Raw genomic sequence first — 14,774 nt, 5'->3', positions numbered from 1 at the left:
GAGCATGTGAAGAAGGAATTGGATGAAATGGAAACCCAAGGAGTCATTCGCAAGGTTGACACGCCTACCGCATGGTGTTCAGGCCTCGTCGTCGTGCCGAAGTCGTCGGGCGGGTACAGGCTCTGTGTCGACTTGACGAAGCTTAACAAGGTTATCCAGCGGGAACGCTACATTCTGCCGACAGTTGAAGACATCTTAGGTCAGCTTGGTGGGGCACAAATTTTTTCCAAGCTCGATGCAAGATCCAGCTTCCACCAAATAAAACTAACTCGTGAGAGTGAAGAACTGACGACATTCATCACACCTTTTGGCCGATATTGCTACAAGCGTCTTCCCTTTGGCATTGCGACAGCACCCGAGTATTTCCAACGCTTCATGTCGAGACTGCTCGAAGGCATCACCGGAGTCGTCAACATGATAGACGACATACTCGTCTTTGGTAGGAACCATCAAGAGCACGACCAGCGTCTAGCTGACGTCTTGGCACGGTTGACTCAAGCGGGTGTCACTCTTAATGAAAAGAAGTGTCAGTTCAGGGTCTCTTCTGTCAAGTTCTTAGGAGTTGTCGTCAGCCAGCAAGGAATTAGTCCAGACCCGGACAAAGTCAAGGCTATCATGGATCTCCCACCACCAATCGATGTTAGTGGTGTTCGCCGATTACTTGGAATGGTAAACCATGTGGCTCGATTCATTCCAAAACTGTCTGAGATCTCCGCACCTATTCGTGCACTCCTCAACAAGAATAACGCGTGGAGCTGGAGTTACAACCAAGAGGAAGCGTTCAAGAAGATAAAGTCTTTGCTCAGCTCCGACACATGTATGGCTATGTACAATCCCCATTACCCAACTATAGTATCGGCTGACGCAAGCTCTCATGGCCTTGGTGCCGTTTTACTCCAAGATCAACCGTCAGGAATTCGACGAGCAGTTGCCTATGCTTCCAGATCTCTCACTACTACAGAAGGACGCTACAGTCAAACGGAAAAGGAGTCTCTGGCTGTCACATGGGCTGTCACCAGGTTCGATCAATACCTACGTGGACTAAGCTTTGAGGTCGAATCCGATCACCTTCCGCTTGTAGCTCTCCTGTCAAGTAAAGATCTGGACATCTTGCCACCTCGAATTCAACGTATGCGAATAAAACTGATGCGCTATCAGTTCGCCGTCAAGTATGTTCCTGGAAAACTGCTAGCCACAGCGGACACACTATCAAGAGCACCCTGCGACTTGCCAACTTCTAAAGCAGTCAGCAGCTTGGAAGTCTATATAGGGGAAGTTCTCAAGGAGCTACCTTTACAACTGGAAAATCAGCTAGACGAGATCCGTCGTCTTCAAGCTCAAGATAGCGAGTGTTCTTCTATTATGACTTATTGTGAGAAAGGCTGGCCGTCCAAGAAGAGAGTTCCGACCCATTTAGCACCATACTGGAAGGAGCGAGAAAGACTGAGTGTGTACGATGGGTTACTCTTACTGGATCGCCGCATTGTCATCCCGGCAGCCCAACGCAAGGACATTCTCGCACTACTGCACGAAGGACATCAAGGTGTCCGCCGCTGTCAAGTGCGCGCCCGCGAGTGCGTTTGGTGGCCCCATTGCAGCCAGCATATTGAGGACCTTGTGGCTCAATGTGCTAAGTGTGCTGAGACGCGAACCTTGCGTTCTGAGCCACTGTCACCAACGCCAACACCGGAACGACCATGGCAACGCCTGGGAATCGACTTGTTCCACCTGGAAGGACGCGACTACGTCCTCATTGTCGACTACTACTCCCGATTTCCAGAAATAGTCACACTGGGAACTTCATCAGCAAAAGCGGTTGTTGCTGCGGTCAAGAGTTGTTTTGCCCGTTTTGGGATACCAGACGTTGTGCGGACGGACAATGGACCTCAATTCTCGTCCAAGGAGTTCGCCGACTTTGCAACGGCGTATCGATTCTGCCACGAGACCAGCAGCCCTCGATACCCTCAGAGTAACGGAGAGGTAGAGCGCATGGTGCGTACCGTGAAAGATTTGCTGAAGAAAAGCCCGGATCCGTACCTCGCTCTACTCGCATACCGAGACACACCTGGAGTTTCGGGCGTCTCTCCAGCTCAGTTACTCATGGGAAGGAGACTACAAACTCGTCTTCCGGTTCTGCCTGAACGACTTCTTCCGGCCTTACCCAATCACGAGGAATTTCAAGCACAGGATACTGCGGCGAAGTTGAAACAGGCGAAGGACTACAATAGCCGTCACAGTACTACTCCCCTGATTTCTCTCAGTATGGGGGAGGATGTGTGGATAAAGGATTTAGGTTGCAGCGGTCGTGTCCTCAGCCCAGCTCAGCGACCAAGGTCATATGTGGTCGAGACTCAAAGTGGTGTTGTCCAGAGGAACCGTTGCCATCTGGTGCCGTTTGTAGATGACCAAAATGTCCAACAGCAAGCATCAATGGCTTCATCACCGACGCATGGAACCTTGTCATCAAATCCGCCAAGAGACTCAGCCTCGACCTCAGCGTCGGAATCATTGTCTCCAAGTGCTTCAAGTGCTTCGTGCGCATCACCTGTGCCGCCTGTGAAGATGCCTCCCTCGCCTGAAGTGCAGACGCTACCTGTGCAAGCAAGTGCGCCTCAGTGTGATGAACCTAAGCGTACGCGTTCTGGCCGTGCCGTGAAACCGCCGCGCAGGTTGAACATGTAACTATCCCGGGAGGGAAGATGTAGTGGACGCTGAGTGCTATGTTAATCCTCTAATGGATGGCGCTGTCGGCATGCGCGCGCCACCTCATGTGGGGTATATAGCAGGGGGGCAGTTGGGAATAAAGGGGGTCTTCTTGTTGTTGCTATGAGCCATGCTCGTGTCTTACTCGGCGTCTCTGAACAGCCTACACATGCATTCACCAATTGTTTACTCACAAAACAAATGAAGATACGTGTACGGAGAAGAATGGCCAAGCGACAATCGGAAATACAAACTACAAATGGCGCTTGTCTTCAATACGCATTGTTCCCATGTTAACTATTCTTGTAGTCTGGCTGTTTCAGGACCTCCTAAGAAAACAAAAGAAAAATTGTCTGATCCCGTAAAACACTCTATTCAAGTCATCATGCGATGCGAGTTCTGTTTTCATCTGACGAGTCTTTCAAGCAAAATATATACGACGTTTTCGATTACGTCGTCCTTAACACTACTTTTTACTTGAACCGGCAATTGAGAACTGAACCAAGGTTATCGTAAAAAGTCTGTGCTTTCCATTTAAAAAAATAATGCCCACATCTCAGATGTTAAGCAGGTCTGCATAGTATTTGCGGAAGACATTGCCGTACATAAGGGTGTGTAGAACTATGAAAATACGGTATTTTACTCTAATTACTTGCTATACAGAGACAAAATTAATGTGAACTGTGCCGAAAGTCATCTCAATGATAAACGTTGTTGACGTACGTGTTTTAACTTCTGATAACTGAACGTGGGCCTTCGAGGACACTTTGTTGACCACGTTCTGTAGTAAAACAAGATATCGAACTATCTCCAAGATATAGAACATTGATCTCCATGAGAAGCAGGGAATATGGTATGCTACACTAAAAATCAATACAAAAAAGAGAACTTAAAGATTTTCATGCGACTAATAAATGCGAAGCATCTTTTAGTGGATTTCGGCGACATTTAGTGTATCTATCTATCTATCTATCTATCTATCTATCTATCTATCTATCTATCTAACTGGCCACTTAAGCTTGGGTGCTCTCGTGGTCACCCCCTTCACTTGGCGTGAACGAAACTTAGCATGGGAAGAAAAGATGGTTTGACAAATATGACGTCCTGGTAAAGACAATATAAATGTCAAAATTCCGTCGCGTATGTCGTAAAACACTTCCCGCCAGACAGTGGCACATACCAACGCGAGGGTATGTGCCACTGGTATGCGGGTATGTACCACAGGTGATTGACAGTATGTACCCAGGAAAGACGAGAACACATAGGCGCAATTTCAACGCGCAAGCGTTAAGAAATACTCGACATCGGTAACTAATGTTGGGGTCCAATCTGGAATCGAACCCAAGTTTTATGCGTGGCAATGAAGTATTTTACCACAGAGCTATACTAACGGCAATTGGACTAAGTTGAATCAGAGCAGCGTACCATAATTCTCCGTGTGTCAATATAGAACCTGCAGCTGATGTAAAATTGATAATGTTCAGCAAGTGAGGGGAGGGGGGGTAAAATATTTAAGGGCAGTTCATTATTCCGACCAATGATATATTTGTCTACAAGTTTATTTGTAGTAATGGGCGAATATTCACAAGTTTGGAAGAATGAATTGAATAGAGCAGATTCGAATTATGAAAAATTTTCGAATAGCTTTCGAATAATCGACAACACCGAAAGGCTTGCAGAAATAGGACGTGGGAACAGATCATAGAACAACACAGGTTCATTGAGCCTATGTAATTATAGCACTATCGACATATTGTTGATCACAGTATGAAGGAGTTTTTCTTTATACTACAACGCCACCGAAGCAACACTGGGATGAATCATCCATAACCACTAATAAATTCGTAGTGATGTTGACTCATGAAAATTTTCTAATATTTGAGTATCAAATTTTTTAAAACTATTCACTAAATGCCACGATGACACTGATACAGTAAAGTCTACAATTACCAAATATTTAGGAGGCTTTAGTTGTGGCTGTGTTCATATATTGTAATATTTTCGTCATATAGAAGTAGTCGTAATGTTTTTGATCTTGATTGTTGTGGTTAAAGATAGTGAATGTGAGCTTCAAATAAACTGGTTCGTAATATCTTGGCCTGCTTCTTAAAATGTCGCCTCAACAGTTCGGGCTTGTTTTGAAAGCTCTTGCTTTACTATTCGAGAACTATTCAAACTGTATTTGATTCGTATTGCTGTTTGATTTGATGTGAACGCTATTCGGTTAGGGTTCCTGTCGGTCGTAAAATACACTATTCGCACTTCTATATTTATTTGCGTAATAAAAGTGTGTAGTCTTCGCTAAAACCCCCCAATCCTTACCACACAACAAGCTTGGGGAGTGCCTTGACCGTCTTCAACAGCGAGTCTGAGCGAACGCTGTCCGCCAGGGCCTGGATTACGACTGAGCTCAAGCCGACCTGTATTCATTACGCTTTTTCTGAAGCTATATCCACGAAACAGAGATGTTTACTATCTCTGTCTCACCCATTTTAGTCCTATTATAGGACAAAGAAGTTCGTTTCACACAGTGCTCGCTCAGTCGAAACAAATCGCACGCAGATGTGGACATCCCATTGCTGCTTATCTTAAGCGGGCGTAGGTTTCGGCGTATCTAAGTGTGATAGAAAACGGCGTTTAGGGGTGCCACGTGCGCACTGATAGCCCAACACGGCGTCTCTTAAACAGCAACATGCTTCACAGACGAGCATTATCCAGAGATCCCTGGCACGTTCACGTGGTTTCGCTGCAACGTACTCGATTTGACGGAAAACTCCGCAATGAAATACGCGGCCGCCGTCATCGTAGCGTCAGCCGTGCTGACGGTATGTGCAGTGTCACCACCACGGCTGTTTCTAACACCAGCGTGGGCGGCACCTCCAATCAACGTCACTCTGTTCTACGAGGGCCTCTGTCCCGCGTGCCATCACTTCATTCTGCATCAACTCTGGCCAACCTATGGGAAGCTAGAGGACTACATCTCGCTCGACCTGCTCCCATTTGGCAACGCCCACATGAAGGTCGACAACGGCACTGTGACCTTCACTTGTCAGCACGGCAAGCAAGAATGCTACGTGAACGAAGTCCAGACTTGCGCTGTCAAGTACGTGCACCCGTCCAGAAAGCTTCTGGACCTCGTCACCTGCATGTTCCAGTACCCTGATCCCACGAAAGCGGGTGAGCCTTGTGCGCGGAAAGTGAACACAGACTGGCCCGTCCTGGACAAGTGCAGCCGAGGACCGGAGGGCACTCAGCTACTGTGGGCGATGGGCAATCGAACGCGCGGACACCAGCCGAACATCGACTACGTTCCATGGGTAGAGATCAATGGTGTGCACAATGAAACGATGGCCAAGCGAGCCAGTAAGGACTTGTTCGGCTTGCTCTGCGAGCTTCTCGGCCCACATAAACCGTATGTGTGCGAGAATGCTGAAATCATAAAGATGTACTGCTTAGCTTGAACCTCGTTTTCCAGACAAAATATTGTAAGACCTGTTTTATTTTTCGTGTGTCAAGGGTTCGTTTTTTTCGGTGGTGCCCTCTTTCGCATTTTCAAAAATACGCAGCCTACTAAAAAACAGCTATGGTCACTCGAGGATAAAACCGTTTATATCTGAACAGCAACCATTCGTAGCGCTAGTGTTTTAGAAATACAGTGCTTGTTATTATGCTAACTTCGTAGCTTTCGTTGATGATCAGGCTTATGGCATAAATCTAAAGTACCCATGTGTCCATTTTTGTGGTATTTCGGAAGTTGAGACATTGCTGCAGTAGTCTTTCAAGCTTCAATCTTTTCTCCATATAGTTCATGTCGTACAGAGGTAATTAAGTATGAGAAAACACTGGAAGTGGAAGCTTGACGGATCAGTTTATCGTAAATTTGCAATATATCCTGGGTTTCAGGCTGTCTAGATTGTTAGTGATGGCCCTGATAGAGCTGAACATGCTACATAATGTATGCAAAAAGGGAGCGTGAGTGGCAGTATCGTGCCAAGTAAGCGCGACAAAAAGAGGGACAAGAATGTGCAATTGCAAAGTCTGTATATACAGCTATTCAGCCAAAGTATCTAGCCGATACAGCCCCAACAATTAACAAAATACTTAGCGCCTAATCATCCCGTCCAATTTGTTTCGGCTCCCAATATTTCATTATCAATACACACCAAGAACCCTGCCAACTAACTCTTTTTTTCAATTCAATACTTAGCGCTTACCACAATTCAGCTGCACCAACATCTCATATTGACTATTTAGGCAGCAGCCAGGTAAGCTAAGTTTAAACGTGGGCAACTTCGCACAGGTTTTGCCACCGGGAAGCCTCATATCAGCCTTTCTTTTCTACAATAACTGCGCAGCCGATCAACCTGTTTACGCGTAAGGAAAGAAACAGCAAACAAATACTAACCAGGAGTTTTGACCTAACCTTGATTCGTAAATTGTACTTTAGAGGAGGGGACAGACATTTATTTCACACCTTATACGTGTAGCTAAAGCTCAGCGTGCCAGAGTCTACGGTTGGTCAGGTGGCCAGGACACCTTAGGCCTTGACGGCTGCCTCTGTCGGCTCTGCGACTCGGGCTCGTGTTTCCTGGATGGAGCAACGTGGCCTCCCACGGCTGAAGGGTAGTGATGAGAGCACCCTGGGGATTATTAGGTTTATGCATTTGAGAACAGCCCCAGAGGACGGGCCATAGATTTGCTTTTAGAGACGATAGGCTTTCTTGAGATACTTCGACGTGGAAATTTCGGTAACTCTGTCTGTCCTTTTACTTCTGTCTGTCACTCGATTCAGCCACCATACCGAAAGTATAAGTCTTTTGCTGGGCCGACCACCCATCTTTATCTTCTTGTTGCGTTCACTAGTGAACATTGTCAATCAAAAAGCAAATATTATGCATACTTGGGCGCAACATTAACGCGTGAGTATTACGTACAGTGTTACTTCAATTTTTAAATGCTTAGATACTTATTGCTTTCGCAATAACAAGCAATGGAATAAACCTGAGAGACAGATCTGTTTTCTTTGCTTCCACCCAGCACCTACGTAGCCATTCGTAAGCAGCTACTCTATGCTCATTGTCTGACTCTCGTAAGTGCGATGGTGCTAGAGGCCTTTTCATATTACAGTGAAGGTGTATTCAGATCACAACAGTAGTCCGATGAATGAGTAAACGGGTGTTGCTTCGCTAAAGCTACACATTGCTGCCATCTACCAGTTGCTCTGCGTTCTACAAAACTTAGGGTTCTTGTCATTTCTGCAAGATGGCGTCCATATGTCACGAAGTGTTTCTAGACAAAAGACTATCGTCTTTCGACATCTTTCGCAGTGAAGCACTCATATACAGGGCATTTGGTTCTCTCGCAGAATATACAAGAGCGACCATAAACTCACCGGTTATTACGCTGCCGAATAACGGGGCTTTGGTTGATATTCCGATCTTGTTAAGCGCAGAAATAACAAATGTGTCACTATTTTGGCTTTTTTTATTTTAGGGAGATGTATATATTGAATGGGTGCCCGAAATGAGGGCTGCACCCAGTGAAGACGGTCTAAATAAAGGTTTTGCCTCTCTCGCTCACTCTTATATCGACTGCGACACGCGCCATCCGCATCTCTGGAGGGCCTTATCTGTGCTCCCTTAGGGTACCCTCCCGCGATTGACACGGAACGTGGCTTTAGAGCTGGTTTGGCATGCTGGTATCCTCATATTTTTCTATGAGAAAAACCAAAGAAGCAAGTGGCGCAGGGGCCACCGCGATGATTGATTGGTTATTTAGAATATTTCTTGTAAGATGGCTTAACCCACTGGATGGGCGTAATCAAAAGAAGAAAGCTAAAAGACAACTGATGATAATGAGGTAAAGATTTCATTTCGTGTAAGGAATAAGTTCATTAAGGAGTCTAGTTTTTAAATGCGAAGCATTTATTAGCGAATTTCACTGACTTTGAGCGTATCTATCTATCTATCTATCTATCTATCTATCTATCTATCTATCTATCTATCTATCTATCTATCTATCTATCTATCTATCTATCTATCTATCTATCTATCTATCTATTCGTCTGTCTGTCTGTCTGTCTGTCTGTCTGTCTGTCTGTCTGTCTGTCTGTCTGTCTGTCTGTCTGTCTGTCTGTCTGTCTGTCTGTCTGTCTGTCTGTCTGTCTAGCAGCGTACGACTTTTAGCTCTCCTGGCTGTTTCGAAATGGCATCAATACCAAAATCGGTATGGCAAAACATAACCTTACTGTATGACGAGCATAATTGACTAGCGATAACGTGAAAATCATGATATGATTATCATGAATACCATTGTATACATTTCATGGTCTTGCTGCTCTTGCGGTGGTTTCATTCACATAACGTTTTGTGAACCTAATGTATGACATGACTGCATGGCGAAGATGAGCACCAGACCCTAACGTGGAAGTCATGACATGCCTGTCATGTAAGTCATGACTACACGCAATGCACATGATGCACTCGTGGTCATTTAGCTATAGCTTCACATATACCAAACTTCGTATTACGAGATCTCAATGGATGACACGAAGGTACATGACTGGTGCGAACGTGATACTCATGAGATGCGTATAAGAAGAAGACTACATGCCGCGTTCATGATGCGTTCGCGCCCACTTCACTAGCAACACATGTACCAAATGTGGTGTTACATGACGTTAGTGGGCGACAAAGGTATGTGATTTGTGAAAACATGATAATAATTATACGTGTATCATGTAAAATATGATTGCATGCTGCGCTCTTAGCACGCTCGCGGCGGTTTCACTAGCTTAACACACACCAAATTTGGTGTTACGTCACGTGAATAGACGACGAAGGTAAACTATACGTCTAAACGTGATAACAATGGTATGCGTGTCATGTGAAACAGGATTTCCATGCTACGCTCATGGCATGCTCACGGCCGTTTGGCTACCTTCACATATAACAAATTTGGTATCACGTGACTTGAATAAATCATGACACGAATATCTCTCTTTACTTGCACATAATTTATAAACAATCTTTGAAATCAGGCCTCCTACCAGTTGATTGGAAAACTGCCCATGTTGTTCCAATCCACAAGGGGGGATCGAAAAAGGATGCTGGGAATTACAGACCAATCAATAGTTCATTACCTTGCACACTAACATCAATAGTGTGCAAGGTAATGAAACACATTCTCTACTCTGGAATAATGAAACACCTCACTGAAAACAATATATTAGCTAATGTCCAACATGGGTTCCGAAAGGGGTTGTCATGCACCACACTACTATAGTTTAATTTTATCATTATCTGGTATCCACCATTGATTCAGGGGGGGCAAACTGACTGCATCTTCTTAGATTTCCGCAAGGCAATCGACACGGTAACACAATCACTCCTTTGCAACAAACTTAAATTACTAAATATAGGTTTTGATATCCTAAATTGGATTGAAAATTATTTGTGCCAGCGCCGGCAATGCGTCATCTTAAACGGCAAAAGCTCTGATTATGTTGATGTGACATCGGGAGTTCCAAGGGTTCAGTTTTAGGGTCACTTTTATTTTTAGTTTACATAAATGATATTTCAGCAGGTATTTCATCACATATTAGATTGTTTGCAGACGATTGTGCTGTGTATAGACAAATAAAGAATGACAGAGACCTTACCCAACTGCAAACTCATTTTGAACGTGTTCAAGATTTGTGCTCTACGTGGAAAACGAACCTAAATAATAAAAAGTGTGTCCATGTCTCTTTCACAAAGAAGCGGAAACCTATGGAAACAGAGTATACTTTAAACAATGAACGTTTAAAAAGAGCAGATAATTATAAACACCTAGGGGTAGTCTTCTCATCCGACTGCTCGTCGAATGCATATGTAGATGATGTGGTTTGTAAAGCTGGAAAGGCACTAAACTTTATCCAACGTAATTTAAAAACTTCGGAACTGAACTTAAAGAAGACAGCCTATTTTACATGTATACGACATATACTGAAATACGCTTGTGCCGTGTGGGACCCTTCGCAAGCCACATTGATTGATAAAATTGAAAAAAATTCAAAACATCGCGGCCAGGTTCGTCTGGGAATGGTACAAGAGAGGGGAGAGCTGCACTCAGATGAAAAATTAGCTTGAGTGGGAACTGCTTTTCTCGCGTCGGCAAAAGCTGCGACTGAAGTTCTTTTTTTAGATATATAATGATAAAACTGAATTAATAAAGAAAAATACATTAAGGAACCTCATTACCGTTCATCTAGAACTGACCATGTTTTTAAAATAAAAGAATTACGCACCAGGACGAACCTGTTCGCGAATTCATTTTTTGTTAGAACTGTTAAAGAGTGGAATAGATTGTCTGCTATGCAAGTGTGCTGTAAGAACGAAGAATTGTTTATGTTGTTTCTGTAACCCCATGTTAGCGAATTCATTCTTCGTTAGAACTGTTAAAGAGTGGAATGGATTGTCTGTCATGCAAGTGTGCTGTAAGAATGAAGAATTGTTTATGTCGTTTCTGTAACCCCCCTGCTGTAACGCCTTTGGGCAATGCGGGGTAATCTTTGAATGAAGAATAAAGCATAGACGGCAAAGGTAAATGACACGTCTAAACATGGTAATGATCATAGGCGGGCCATGTAAAAATGATTACATGCTACGCTCACAGCGTGCCCACGGCCGTTTCGCTACCTCCCTATATACGAAAATTGGTATCACATAATGTGATTATCGCGCATCTTGTGAAACATGATTACATGCTGCGCTCATAGCGGGCTCATGGCCGTTTCGCTAGCTCCAAATATCATGCCACGTGATGTTAAATTTGGTATCACGTGACTTGATTAGACGAGGAAGGTAAATGACACGTCCAAACTTAATATTCATGGCATGGAATTCATGTACAGTATAATTTACGTCCACCTTGTAACGTTGTGCTCATTTTAAAAGGACATATCAACCTGCCTTATTCGTGCTTTGCATATCATGGATTTCCACAGTACGTGGAATCTGCCAGTTTTTTAGGTATAATATTACCAGTCCAAAGATTTAAAAAGTAACCATTATTACAAATTCACACGTTTATTTGATAATTGAGCACATGAAATAATAACATCGTGATCTAGCTTCATTTGGTCGAAAAAAAGGTATACAGTAGCAGTTATATGGTACAGCTGATGTCGTTCCCTTTTTTGCTTTTTTGTTTTTTCAAAGTATCACGCACCTACACATGCAGTTTACCCCAGAAAATGAGTGGTACACAGAGAAAATATTCATCTTACTATAGTAAAAAAGAGAACTGATTTGCAAGTAAAATTCTGAACGATGCCCATTGAAAAAATCAGCTGTAAGATTTGCCATAGCAATAATTAGCTTTGCATAGACCTGAAGCAGGATATATCGACCAAGTAAGCCTGCAGGACGAGGTCACATTCGATGCTCGTGACTGACGTCGTACCCAAGCCGCAGATGTGAAAAGTGTTGGACAAACTCGAATTTCGAAACCATGCTAATCCTCCACTTGGAAGCCTAACTACTCACACATGTCACGCACCAGTGATACTTAGAAACAATAGTAAGAGTGAGGAGCTTTCCAGACCGCAGTGTTTAAAACCAGTGGCGTAGCTGGGGAAGAGCGGGTGTCAGAAACTTTCCAGTTTCATGACCTATCCATGTACACACACACAAACACCGCCCACCCCACACACACGCGAATTTTCATCTCTTTTTGATGTCACACCCATCAAGATATCACCCAAATTTTCTCTTAAGTGGACTTTTTTAAACGTCACTTTGGCATATTTTCTATTATCATTTAATTTAGGTGGCCCCGCTGCGGTGGTCTAGTGGCTAAAGTACTTGGCTACTGACTTTACGTCGCGTCGCGGTATAGCATCTCGGCTGCAGCGGCTGCGCTTGCGATAGATGTGAAAATGCTGAAGGCCCGTATGCAGAGATGTTGTGCACGTCAAAGAACCCCAGGTGGTCAAAATATCCTGAGCCCACCACTTCGGCGTCTCTCGTAACCATGTGATGGTTTAGGGACGTTAAACCCCACATATCATTAATATCATTCATTTTAAATTGGCTTGAGGCCACCATACATGTTGGTTCGTGCTAATGAAGTTTTAGTTTTGGTTAGTTTCGTACATAAACGACAGAATAACACGCACACTCACACAAACACTTCCATGCACACAGATAAACTAGGCTTGATCCCTGTCCTCCTTTCGCCCCTGAATAAAGTTACGCTACTGCTGTAAGCCACTGGAATGTTCAACGTTGTGTTCTTCGCACTCGTCCTGTTATCTTATTGTCGGGCGATATTGCCTTCTGCGCCACGTGTAAATGTATTGGCCAGAGCGCTTGTGATAAGAATTGAGGGATGATTGATTGTGCTGGGTTTAACACCCGAAAACCACCGTATAAGTATAATAGACGCCATGATGAAGGGCTCCGAAAGTTTTGACCATCTGGGGTTCTTTAACGTGCATCCAAATCTGAGTCCGCGGGCTTACAGCCTTTTTGCCTCCATCAATTGTGGTAAGACGTTAAGCCTGTTACGCCGACTGCAGGCACACGAAAAGGTGAATAAGAATGATTGAACGTAAGTGGTAGCATATGCGACGAAAGAAGCACCAAAATAAGCCGCTAAAATGGGTGCTCACACGTATATCACTGGAAAGCACTTGTTTGCAATTCACCGGTAGCATTTGTAATGCCACCGTAGCGGCGAGGCAGGAACGTTTGCCTGTGCCGCTATCGTGCACGTGCCCCCGATTTGCGCGCCTATCTACGCCTATATTTTTGTGGAAAGGAGGAGGATGAGAACAAGCTCTCGTGTTCTCCTCTCAGGTTGCATTTTGTCCGAGCTCATCCGAAGCTATTTTTGGAAAGAGTGGGCTGTCTGCCCGGCTAGCTCAGTCGGTAGAGCATGAGACTCTTAATTTCAGGGTCGTGGGTTCGAGCCCCACGTTAAGCGCAACTTTTTTTTTTGTGCCGCTTGAAAAGTTTTTTTGTAAAGCACGTCAGCGCGAAAGCCATATTATGTTTTGCGGCTCATAATGTGAATGTATTTGTCGATTTCTTGTTTTTGCGGTTAGTTTAAGTTTGGTCAACTTCAACTACGCACTGGCGGAATATGTCTCATAAAAAAACTCTGCATGCTGATGAGTTTTTTCGCAATCCCACAAGGTGGCGGAAGGGTTGTGAACGACAAATAGACAATCCTTTGTTTGCATCACGTAAGAAACTGCAACAAACTCTTTTGGACATGGTTTATCAGGGCAAAGCACAATCATGAAGTGCAACATTTTTCGTCTGTCGGTCAGAAAGTACACGTGGAAGCAATGAAAAGGCCAGAAACGTTCTTTTGATATTGTTCATTCACACGCCCATCATCAAATGGGGTAAATGAAAAAAGATTTTAGCATATCTAGTTGAACCACTGAATGTCACAAGGACGAAATTCTTGCTTCAACGAATCTGACGTTCGTGGTAAACGTCAGTAAAAAAAAAAAATGAATCATTTTCTCCCTTTTGATAGAACTGCGATTTTTAAAGCACCACTGCAATAAAGAAATTTCACGTAGTGAGGCACAACATTTTTTTAATCCGTGAGCTTGTTTGAACCAAGAAGTTGACCGAAAATTGTGGCACAGTTCATGCGAAAATTCGGGAATATACGATTTCAACAAGAATCACTGCTGCCATAATTGGTGCTCACAATCGTTCAGACAATATTGATGGCAACCAGTCTTTTTTTTTTTCAAATTTTTTGTCGAGAACAGTGTTCTTCTAACGGTTCTGTTGACAACTAGGTGGGCACGGCATGTGTCAAGGGGTGAAACCCGCACATTTGACGTTATCCCGACAGACAATCTCAAGACCACCCAACCTCCTGTGCATGGCAACCCCTCCAGCGCTTTGCTTGCGTCCGATCTTATTTGGTCTTTCGAAAAAACTTCGCCTCCTGTTCAGAAAAGCAAGTAAATAGATGCAACGTTCTTGATGCTTTTGGCATCATTCGAATTTTCCCCGTTGCCCACGACGGAGACTAACCTTGCGAATCTCTTCATAATGCGA

The 14,774-nt window shown here is 44.0% G+C and overlaps 1 protein-coding gene and 1 non-coding gene across 2 annotated transcripts; both read left to right on the top strand.

Annotated features, from left to right (window-relative positions):
- Nucleotides 1-5,398: 5,398 nt before the first annotated feature.
- On the top strand, nucleotides 5,399-11,290 carry LOC119169419 (gamma-interferon-inducible lysosomal thiol reductase). The gene has a single exon (XM_075886765.1). The coding sequence runs from the start codon at nucleotides 5,484-5,486 to the stop codon at nucleotides 6,162-6,164; it is 681 nt and encodes a 226-aa protein (XP_075742880.1). The 5' UTR covers nucleotides 5,399-5,483; the 3' UTR covers nucleotides 6,165-11,290.
- A 2,308-nt stretch (nucleotides 11,291-13,598) lies between these two features.
- TRNAK-CUU (transfer RNA lysine (anticodon CUU)) lies at nucleotides 13,599-13,671 on the top strand. The gene has a single exon. It is a non-coding gene; the product is annotated as a tRNA-Lys (tRNA).
- The last annotated feature ends 1,103 nt before the right edge of the window (nucleotides 13,672-14,774 follow it).

Source organism: Rhipicephalus microplus, chromosome 2 (assembly GCF_043290135.1).
Source record: "Rhipicephalus microplus isolate Deutch F79 chromosome 2, USDA_Rmic, whole genome shotgun sequence".
Lineage (NCBI taxonomy): Eukaryota > Metazoa > Arthropoda > Arachnida > Ixodida > Ixodidae > Rhipicephalus > Rhipicephalus microplus.
The sequence above is the reverse complement of the archived record's forward strand: the minus strand, read 5'-3'. Positions and strand labels throughout refer to the sequence as shown.